This window comes from Musa acuminata, chromosome BXJ3-8 (genome assembly GCF_036884655.1).
Source record: "Musa acuminata AAA Group cultivar baxijiao chromosome BXJ3-8, Cavendish_Baxijiao_AAA, whole genome shotgun sequence".
Taxonomy (NCBI): Eukaryota; Viridiplantae; Streptophyta; class Magnoliopsida; order Zingiberales; family Musaceae; genus Musa; species Musa acuminata.
In genome coordinates, this window is record NC_088356.1 from 51203016 (window position 1) to 51214409 (window position 11394).

At 39.5% G+C, this 11394-nt stretch overlaps 1 protein-coding gene across 3 annotated transcripts; it reads right to left on the minus strand.

The window, feature by feature from the left end:
* Positions 1–890: 890 nt before the first annotated feature.
* Positions 891–4637, minus strand: LOC135645589 (UDP-glucuronate:xylan alpha-glucuronosyltransferase 1-like). Of its 3 annotated transcripts, XM_065164124.1 has the most exons (5): positions 4492–4637; positions 4085–4181; positions 2928–3128; positions 2185–2828; positions 891–2093 (listed from the first exon to the last, which is right to left on the minus strand). In XM_065164124.1, exons 2-5 carry the CDS (start codon positions 4126–4128, stop codon positions 1117–1119), a joined length of 1866 nt encoding a protein of 621 aa, XP_065020196.1. In that variant the 5' UTR covers positions 4129–4181; positions 4492–4637; the 3' UTR covers positions 891–1116. The 3 variants fall into 3 exon arrangements, with proteins under 3 accessions (XP_065020196.1, XP_065020197.1, XP_065020195.1); XM_065164125.1 differs by lacking the exon at positions 4085–4181 and having other exon boundaries at positions 4492–4550; XM_065164123.1 differs by lacking the exon at positions 4492–4637 and having other exon boundaries at positions 4085–4460.
* Positions 4638–11394: the final 6757 nt, after the last annotated feature.

The window sequence follows — 11394 nt, forward strand, 5'->3', positions numbered from 1 at the left end:
CGCGGTGTACAGGTTTTCTTTGTTAGCACATCTATAAATTAGCAGAAGCCTCCTAGTACTTGCATGATAATTTCTCTTTACTTAATGATACTGCTGATTGTTGGAAGCCTTTTTGGATTGGTTACCTCGGTATGGTAGACTAAAATTTCTTTTTATTGTAGATTTGTATTCTTTTTCAAAGGAGTAAATTGTTTCTTGGTTGATTTCTTAGAGTTAGTTTGCCTTTATGTAATTTGAGGAAAGAGAATGGTTTTAATAGCTAGATAAGACACAAAAAGTACCCTGGAAATTTCCTTGTTTTCTGTCATATGATTGTAAGCATAGAACAGGTCATGGATAAGAGGCTGAAGTGCTGCTGCTGTATTCCTTGGTGCCTTTCTGCAACTCCTCCTCCAGCTGTGTGATGCAGACTGGTGGTCCAAGTTCAGTGTGGGCTCACAGTGTGTGATCCCTACCATATGATAATTCGGCTCATCACTGCACATTGATTCCCATGAAGAACACCAGAGTTCCCAGAAGGAATCAGTCCGCCGGAAAGAAAAGGAAGAGAGGAACAGAATATAGAAGGACTGGACCATTTAACTTGTGTGAACATGCAATTAGTTTTCAGACCACAATGTCGATTGCATGGGTTGAGATGTTTGTGATGATTAACAGAGTCAGCAGTTGGCAGCTCTGTGTCTCTTTCACTCCCTGTATGCTTCCTACTTTGTGTCATCACGTTACTGCATGTCGAGCGCATGCCTTGGCACATACTTCCTATCTAAACCTTTGCTGAATGCTCGTTGACAGGTTTGAGTTTCGAAGCTTGCTGAATCATTTGCTGGAAGCTCGAGCCATGGCGATGACCAGATGGTATTGGCATGAAGGCTTACTCTGCAAATTCATGGTAAAAAAGAATCGACTACTTATGATCTTATTAAAGAACGCAAAGTGTGATGATCCGTGTGCAGATGATACATTTTACTGGTGAAATGAAACAGGTTGGTGGTCAACCACCATTCTCTCAAGAACACAAAGGTACAAATCAATGAAGCATGGTTGGCAGGCCTAAGTGCTTTACATTTTGAGTAAGAAGAAGGAGATGAAACCAAAGAACGAAGGCAATGCATGTACTCATGTTTTGGATGAAGCCGGCTTGCCCCAGTTCTGCAGCACGTCCTCCCACCGGCAGAAACGCTCGAAGCAGATATGCCGCCTCGGGTCGGTCACGTTGCGCTTCCAGTGCTCGTCGGGGAAGTTGGCCGTCTCGGCCTTCCTCCGGTTGTACTCCAGCCCGGCCTTGGTCACCGTCGACAAAAGGCACAAGTTCTGCAGGTTCTCCGGCATGCTGTCGTGCACTCTCCACCACGTCGCATGGGCTTCGTCGCTGGCAAAGCTGCGGTAGAGGATGGAGTTCCAGTTGCAGTCGAAGTCCCGGAAGCACAGCCATGGCTTCAGCCCCAGGTAGTGCAGAACGTAGAGGCCCGGCGTGTCAGCCTTGAACAGCTTCGTCTTCTTCGCTTTGACCTCCTCGGTGTCGCCCTCCCAGAAATGCTTCAGGAAGTTCATGTGCCTCGGAATCCGGTGCCACCATGTGAAGATCTCGTTCAGGTAGCCCTGATCCCCTCCGTTGTAAGACGTTATCTCGTTGATGTGATCCATCAGCAGCTGGAACGTGCAGTTGCAGGGCTCCACGACCATCACACCGGAGTTGAAGATGGTCGCGTTGTTGCCCGTCGCGGAGATCTCTGGCATCCCGAACAAGAAGTCGATGTTCCTCAGAATCAGCAGGTCGGCGTCGATGAAGATGACCTTGTCGTACTCGGTGAGCTGCCAGAGCCGGAACTTGCTGTAGTTGTACTCGTTGTAGGCGTTCTTCTCCGCCTTGGGGTTTCGGATCCTTTGGATCACTCTCACCTTCCACCCCGCAGCTGTGAGGCCGCTCCGGTGATGGTCGCTTATCGATTCGTCCACCAGTATGACGAGGTCCCTGGTTGACCCAGCCAACCGGATGCTCCGAGCAGCGGCGATCGCGCCGCAGACGTATACTTCCGCGGAGTGCAGTATTGTGGCATAGGCTTCTCGAGTTCCATCCCCTGTTTGCGGCCGCACTGTAGGAAGAGACAACCACACGCACAATGGGAACTCTGAGAGTTGCTCGATGATGAATGCAGAAAGGAGGACACTAGTCGAACAGCTGACCTTCTGCTTTCAGTGGAACCGCAAGTTCGCACGACCCGATCGGAAGTCGGAGCTTCTCCTGCAATATGGACATCTCGGGCTCGTACAGCCAAGCGTTCCCTTCGCGTCTCACGAGGTTCCTGCAGGTGAACAGGTTGGGCAACGGGAAGCACTCGGTGATGAAGAGCACACGGACAGGGGAGAGCCCTCCGGCGGAAGCTGCAGCGAGCTTGGCTGCAGAGAGCTGCAAGTGCAGTCTCGCTACGTCTCTGGCCCAGCTTCCCGACCCGTGGCAGGGCAGCTTTACTGCGACCACATCAAATCTTGATCCTTTCTCGATCTGGGGCTCCGGAAGAGACGGACAGGCGGGCACTTCATTGTCTTCTTCCTCGTCGATCCATTCCGGATAAAGAACATTCCATGTGATGCTCGTGTCAGCGTACTCCAGGCGCACCGGCGAGATCTCAGCATCGGGGATCGTCTGCCTCCAATAGCCAACCTCGGAAAGGTTGAAATTTAGCAAGCCGATTTGGAGATTGCCTTGTCTACCGTCTGCACTTCCCACAAGATTTGGTATTCCTTGCCAATCAACTTCCAGATTGGATACGTATCGAGGATCTGAAGCTGTTTGCTGCCATATCCGACCAACATCTACAAGTCTGGACCTGCATTAAGCGACAGAGCATTCAAAGTTTCAGTGCTTCCGGTGACGAAAACATCAGATAGCGAGGAGGATGATGATGATGTAGCAGACATAAGCATACTTTGAACTCGACTGCTGGAGTGGCTCGGTGGGCTCCGTCGGGGAGTAGAGAAGTGTTAGAACCGTACAGCATGTGATGATGAGCAGGGCTAGTTTCAGCGAGTGGAACTTGCAGGTTGAACTCCTATCTGGAAATATGATCTTGTATCTGTCTCCCTCTTTGGAGTCCCTATACTTCAACATCTTTCTTTTGCTGTCATCACTGGAATCAGAAAAAGTATTCCGGGGTCAAAAATTACGGGCACAAGAAAGAACTGGACGAATCGAATCAAAACAACTTGAAGTAAATTCTCAAAAACAAAGGCGACGGTTCTTCCGCATGATGTGGTTTTACTTTCAGATCAGACAGGACAACATAAAGTTCAGTATTCGATGAACAGTATTTACTCGCAGGTGCTTGGATGCAGCATGCGGTACTACTGTGTGTCTCATGCAAGAAACAAGAAACCTTCCCACCCACCGATGGCAGAGATGAGGTGGAGGAGAAGGAGGTGACGAATCCTATGCGAGACCATGTTAAGACAGTTTGGATTATGCGTCCTGCTGCATGTGAAAGCTTAGAATCTTTTTAAGATCATCATGATGGAGAAATCTTCCAGCGGAGGAAGATGAGATGTCTACAGGGAACAAGCAGATCGATCCTTAGAACTCCAGAAACAAGCAAATTTAAGTCACTGCTGCAGCAATCTAAGCTTATGCAGGATTTAATCGGTGGTATTTCCAACTCGTCTTCGGATCATGCTGAGCTTCCGGAATTCTTCGAAGCCATGGTTATGATGTCGCGAAATCCTGCTCGGTCCAATAAGCCTACGTCGAGAAGAAAAGAGGAAGTGCTCCCCAAAGAAGTAATATCTATCGCCCCCTGAAATCTCGAGTACAACAAATACTCAAGAGAATCGGAGACGAGACATGATCTTCTGACAGATTAAATTTCGACTCCAATCAAACATCCGGTGATGCAAAGTAACAAAATCAACATCCGAGCATCAAACAGGGAAAGGATCGGAGAAGAATACCAGCGAGAAACGACTTAACCAGGAATTCAGCGCCAGTCAAACAACCAAACGATGAAACCATCAGGTAGAACAGAGCAGAAATAATTGCTTATGATGAATTCCCCACCAAAAGAAGCAAATAATTCGAAGAGGAGGAGAATACCGTGATTCAGGAAACTTGGGGAAGGTGCCGTTCGCGCCTCTCATCTCGATCAGTCTGATGAAAGCATCGTCCGCTCTCCCATCAACGACAACAGCAACTAGAAGAAGAAAAGCCAAACTAAAATAGCAGCAGGCTGAGACCGATATAGATTAACAAAGCTCAAAGATTCCAGGAAGAGGCAGAGGGGAGGACATGGGAAGCATAACAAGCAGGAGGAGCATTTAAAGAAAGATGTCGTCGGCAGCTAACAGGAGAAATCAATGGTTCCAATGACAATACTTAATGTGATACAGATCGACATTTGACCAGTTAAACAGCAGATGAACTGGAAGACCGAGTTCATGGTTAAAACCATTGTCCAACAAGTACACTGCCGAAAGACTACTGTTCCGAACAATCAAACATACCATGGATCGTCAACCTTGCGATGATGAGAAGTTGCGTCGAACATCGATGGTAATCTTCCGGTAGAGGTGGGGGGGGGGAGACTGGACGCGCCTGAGAATTCTGGCAGATAGGAAGCCTATCAACAAGTCAGTAGCAGACAAAAAACTTGGGGACTAAATTCGCAGCACAAATCAATCACTGTCAGAATGGGCTGAATCATTCCAAATGCTTAAACAGTATAAGAGTTTTGAAGTCCTTTCCATTGAAATCTGATGCCAAATATTTTTTTTTTCCGTGGGTAATTACCTCACAAAAATTCCAAAACTCCGGTAAAACATTTGTTACCGTGCGTGACGTGAGTCCTCGACGCCATCCATGCATGCACACAATCCGACCTGACGGCTAATAATTAGATTCCTTCTGCTGCTTCTTCTCCGTGCTGTTTCCGCCCAATGGCGGTGTGAAACATGCGGACACGTCTCGTAGTCTTTACTCGCTCCGACGCGGTTATTGTGGACTTTGAAAGCTGGAGTTCCGTTTCACGGTGGGCTGCTGCTCCGCGGAACGAGTTCGGAGATGATGAAGACGGCGGTGGGGCTGCGACCTCCTTCTCGTTGGTCCCAGAGACACATGTGGTGTCGTGACTGCACGAGAGCGGGATGGGACCCCACGTACGGCGTCGGTGGAGCGGATCGTGACAAGAACTGGCACCGGCGACGGATGTGTCGAATAAATTATTATCGTGTAAATAATTTTAATTTTAATTTTAATTTATCATCAAAACGAAATAAATAAATAAATTAGAAGAATCTTTTCATCAAAATAATATCCTTAGATTTTTTTATTGATCAATAAATATAATTAAACGGTCACATACTCTTCTAATTAAAATATGGATTTATCATATGGAGACGAATGGTTCAGCCTAACGATTGCGTGCAGGAAAGGGAGACCAAATGCCACGTGTTTGGAATTTAATATTTCTTTAGGTGTTTTATTTAGGTCGGAGGAAGAAGAAGAAGAAGAAGAAAAGACAATACTTTTTTGCCAAACCCTAATTGACCTGAACAAGGTTGATTTCCGGCACTCCACTTCAGATGTTTATTTTGACCGATTCTGCCTAATTCTTCTAAGCTTATGGCTCTAAAAAACACAAGAAACAATTGAATTTAAAGGGAAATTGTTTGTGTATATACAATCTGAAAGGATGAAGATTTGGGGAGGAAAAAATATATAATATATACTTTTTTGCAATATTATTTGTCTCTTCCGAGAGAGTAAAAATTACAAACCTAAGATAATAAAGTTAGTTAAAATTAGAAGAAGTAAAACCTTTTCATAGGAAATGATGACGTGTCGATGCAATAATTAGGGCTTAGATCTTGTGTTGTTCTAAGCACCTCCAATTAGATTAGGGATAGATTCTGTATTCGAGCTAGCTGTCCGATGACGTATGCATGAAGAACAAGACGCAGTGATCATAATTGGCCTTTTAGATGTTTGCTGATGAAGAAGACAACCCTATGAAGTGGGGGAAAGCCCTAATTTTCCATCAATTACCAACCTGTTTGTTTTTAGAAAATAAAAATAAAAATTCAATCATCAAATTGAAATAAAAAAAAAAGAGATTTAGAAATAAAATATAAAAGCACGTAAACAATCATTGTCTTGAACAAAGGCCAGTAAACATCTCATTCAGGTCTAATATCGTCTCGTATCAATTTAGAGTTCTTTTGTTATTAGCGTTGTCATCGGTCGTTATCATGTTGATGGTGTTGAAATATATCATATCAATATCGATCGTAACTAATTGGGATATCACAACTTATTATCGTATTAGTATCATCTCAAATAGAAGATTATGATCATTTCTTTCTTTCTTAAAATTACAGCCATTAATTACAAAATGCATCATTTGCTGTGAGTCAAAGAACATCATTTGCTGAGACAATTCAATCTAGTGGATTACTGTGAGGACAAATGGCTGTGAGTCAAAGAACAAAAAGAGAGATGTCCCTAATTAACTTGCATGGAATTGCTTGAATCAAACAACAGCAATAACAAAAAGGATGTGCTGAGAATGGATCTCAGGACTCACATTAAAAAGTCTTTCTGCATCAGAGGGACAGGATGTGATGGATGGTTAAAAGTACACATAAAAGTACAACAGTGGCAGCACAAACCATGCTCAAATTATTTCCCATATAACATATTTCCTTCCTATAATTATGAATGAGTATGGGATGGAAAGATGTACATAAATATATCTAATATCATCATAATATCAACCCTAACTATTTACATTTTTATCTTTCATGTTTCTTCAAATAATATCTTCGAGTTTTCAATGATCTTTCATATTCCAAACTCTAATTAATTTTCTCCGATTGAATCGATAATCAAACTTGGCTTATTATCAACAACATTTTAATTATATGTAGATATAAATATAAACAATATCATCATTCACCACTGGGAGGAGTCTTCCTGATCTAAGAAGTAAAAGATGGCTTTGACCACAAATTGCAACCCAAGCTTGGAGAAGAAGAGACGCTCTTTCTCTCCCCACCGTTGCTAGCTAGCATTGATGTCTGTGAGTACTTCGCCATCATCGATGGGTGTGGCTTTGACCAAACCCCATTTTGCTTGCAAACTAGTCGACCCTCCATTTTAACTAACTCTCACCATTATTTCTTTCTCCATTGTTGACGCACGCAGCAAGCTTACATTTGGAGGAGGAGGAGAAGAAGAAAGAAGAAAGAAGAAGAAGGAGGTCGTCGTCGTCGTCTGAGTCAACAACCATGGCGTGAAGCGACATTAAGCCACTCGAGAATTCCTTTTCCTTTTCTTTTATGCTCGTCTTCCGATTAGGTTGTTGTAGTCCTGTTGATGTTGACAACACTCCGTTTACGTTTGAGATCCTCCTTCCTTCCTTCCTTCACCCAACTTTTGTTGACACGAATCAAAGGAATGCATGCTACTTCTACTTCTTAAACAAACCTTCGTGCGCGACATGCGTGGAAATAAACAAAGAGTGATGATAAGAGTAGGAAGAAGAAGAAGGAGACAACAACTCCAAATCTCTTACAACATAATAATATATCAGATATTATTAAGGGATGTCTTAATTTTGTTCTTATGGATATCGTCAGACTAATCATTTCGTCTGATATCAATTTTAGTATAGATTAACACCATTTTAGACAAATATATGTTTACGACGAAAAAGAATAGAATGTAAAAATATTTTCTTATGTTTCTTTTATCTTAAAATTATTTCGATACTACTTGGGTGTAATTTTCGTATTTGTGAGAATAAGATTAATTGATGTATAAATCTTCACACCATCATATATGTTTGTGTAATCCTATTTTTTTTATGTTATTAATTGTTGATATGTACTTTACAATTCAATGGTCATAAAACTTTCATTTGATGACAATACCGTTTTGGACGGGCACATACTAAAGCCGTCGCCAATTTGTCGTGTCGAGTGTTTGCATCCCATTTGACACCAACTTTACATCAACCGATTTGGAATTAATTGAAACATGTCAACATTGCACATTATAATGTGCAACTAATCAACATTGCACATTCACAAATAATAATAATAATAATAATAATAATAATAATAATAATAACTATGTTTGGGGCTCCAAGACAAAACCATCACCATTATTTGTTTTGGCATATTAGTAACTAAAACAAAAAGATTCTTTCTCGATAACGAAGGTCACGAAAGTTCATTTATTATTTATTTATAGAGATTGATATGAAAGATGAAAATATGATAGGTGGTGCTCCTCATATAATTAATATAGTACAATTATCATCTTAGCTATCTTCTTATCGTACTATGACTAACATCGTAATACTCTATGGTTGACATAGGATCTACACTTCAACAACTACTTCTCGTAATTAATGTTGATCACGATAGCGATGATCGATATTACCAAAGACTCGTTCTAATATTATTCAAAATATTGATTAAATTATTTGAACTTAAAATTAACTTAAACTTTGAACGAGCATCGATGAAAATGACCCTAACGTGATTCTATAAGCTTTAGAATATATGAAATCGAATGAGTATTATGTCGGTCAAGATCGAACTACGACAATATAAAAAAGGAACCTCTGAATCATCAACCAAATCAAACAATCAAATTATGAATATATATATATATATATATATATATATATGATTAAAATATAAAAGACTATTTTCAAACTTTGAAATAAGGAGTAATTAAAACCCCAAAAATTATATTGGTAGAAAAAAAAATACCACATGGATAATAAAGAACTCTTTTTGAATGAAACAAAAACAAGGATTAAATTTTACATGAAAAATTGAAAATTTTCAAAAAAAAAAAGAAGAGAATTGTGATGCAAAATTGGAGAGGATACTAATCATCGACGTAACCCAATGTGGAAATTTGGTTCTCGATTCACCAAAACCGAGGTTGACTAATGGATCCATGTGTTTGATGATGTTGATGACCCTTAATCGGAGTGGGTCCATGTGTTTGTTTGGCGAACATGAACACCATAAACAAGTTCTTAACTCGCAATTAATGGGTTCAACCATATGTTGATGCCACCGATAGCTATCAACCTTACCTTTTGTAGTCCATGTTCATGGAATCCTACCTTCGTCCCACTAATTAATGTGGTCCGCTCATACATTGATTACTTTGATTCACTCAAACAACCGTGTAAGCTTCGATTACATCAAAGAAAGTTGCACGTTGTCGCATGCATTTCTATACGATCTTATGAATTCCTTTGTAAATCGAAATCTAACGAGTATTAATTGGGTTACGATCTCAAAGAAATCTTATAAATGATATGAATCTAATGATACAAATGATATAATTGGGTTGCGAACTACTACTACACCATTGTTGGGCCATGTTTTCTATCCACCATCTACTATTTTCAACCTTAGGAAATTACTACTCCCCATCGAGGAAGATTTCAATTCGAATCGATTTGGCAATCTATCGATTCAGGATCGAATGATAGTGTAATTTCGATTCTAACTACGTCGAGCTGAAATTAATAAAAAAAAATACAAAAAATTAATAGGTTCAAACTGTCCAATTTTTTTTTTAATTTAATATGATGGCAAATAGTCAAATAAATAATTATTTTAAGATTTCTTAGGTTATTTCATAATTTAAAATATAATAAATATGAAAAAAAATTTACATATTCATTTTGACATTAATTGTGTGTATGTATGGAAATCCAACCACTTTTCAAAGTGGAATTTGATCAAAATTATAAAATAAAATTATAATTTTTTTTATTACTTTAAGTTATATATATAAGAAAAAACTCAAAATTCGATTCATGTCAAAAATCTAAAATCGAAATGATCAGTTTTAAATACGATACCTGTATGAAATACTTAAGATATTATATTAGACGTAGACGAGTCGATATATACTAAGAGACATAGTCTTCATCCAAAACAATTAGGATTAGCAAGATATCTAATCTCCTAACTTTAACTTTTGTCTCTCGTAGACAACATTCATATTTATATTTATGTTAGGATAATTAGATAAAGCAATATCGATTAACAATATTAGGACCAAATAGTGGCTGACAGAGACTATCATCGACCCTCCAATCATTGGAATCCAATAGGATACCAGATTAGATCAGATATGATCGAGTGGGCAGATCACACTGTATATGAATGATTAAGCGGCTCGAAATCTAATCTAAGATTTTAGAGTGGATTAGATAGAAATCTACATATAGGGAGAGATAGATACAATACCCAACAGTCCTTCGCATGTGCCACATGATATGTCCCACGAGAGCCTTATTTGGGACCCCCTCCCCCCCAACATATGTATGAGTCACCAAATGAGAAGTACATCAATTAATGCAAAGAATGTGACTGCACTTGCTCTCCTGTCACAGCCCCATGTGTTGCCTCCCTTAATACCTCCATATAAATATAAAATATAAAATATAAATATGATGAATTTTTGATTTTTTTTTCAAAGTTTTTCCCATGAAATATCCCTCATTTTCACAATTGGCTCGACCATATTTTCTTTTTTTTTTCAGAATATATAAAATATTTACTATTATTATTATTATTATTATTATTATTATTTCATATGGATTAATCCATCGGGTGAATCGATCCGATTATAATATATTTAAACTACATTATAGTATTTTTAGTAATATAAAAATATAAAATAAATATAAATATACTATGACATAAATATTTTTTTATAAATTATGTAAAAATATTATATTTATAATATTAGAAAAAAATTATACTATTATATAAAAATATTATAATATAATATTTTTTGATATTATGTCATAATAATTTTTTTTGACATTACTGAAAATACTATAATCTTTATGTAGAGAAACTTTCTAAGTATTCTAAGTATTAGATTAAAAAAACATTCTAAAAATAAAGAGAAATTTTATAAAAAATAAAAAAAAAAGTTTTTTTTTTTTTGAATTCGTCCTATTATATATATGTACATACACATGCATGCATTTGTGTGCGCGAATTTTAAAGCAAACCAATCTTATCCAGCCGGATCCGGCGGCCCACCCAAGACTCGGCCCATGTGCGCCCGTCCCCCCGGTCTGGGTCCCGCAGGTCCCTAGGCGGCGGTCGGCCTTTCTCCTTAGGATCGGACGGTTGCGACAGCAGGATCACCGCGGTCTCTGGTGGACCCGCGGAACATCCGGCGACACGCTGTCCCATTGCTGTTGCCGTCTCTCTTGCTTCTCCTAGTCTGCGTTCTTTTACGAACCTGCCCCTACCCCATGTCTTAAATTACATAGTTGTCCCAGAATTCTATACCGATATTTAAGTCACGAACGGTTGGCAAGTCTTATCCCTCGCATTGTTATTTACTATTGA

Excerpts from the sequence above, each read along its gene's own strand:
- LOC135645589 (XM_065164124.1), bottom strand. The coding sequence starts at position 4,128 with ATGAGAGGCGCGAACGGCACCTTCCCCAAGTTTCCTGAATCACG. Across the intron at positions 2,829-2,927 it reads CTCCAGCAGTCGAGTTCAAA|GTCCAGACTTGTAGATGTTG; the intron begins GTATGCTTATGT and ends CGCTTAATGCAG. Across the intron at positions 2,094-2,184 it reads GGTTCCACTGAAAGCAGAAG|TGCGGCCGCAAACAGGGGAT; the intron begins GTCAGCTGTTCG and ends CTCTTCCTACAG.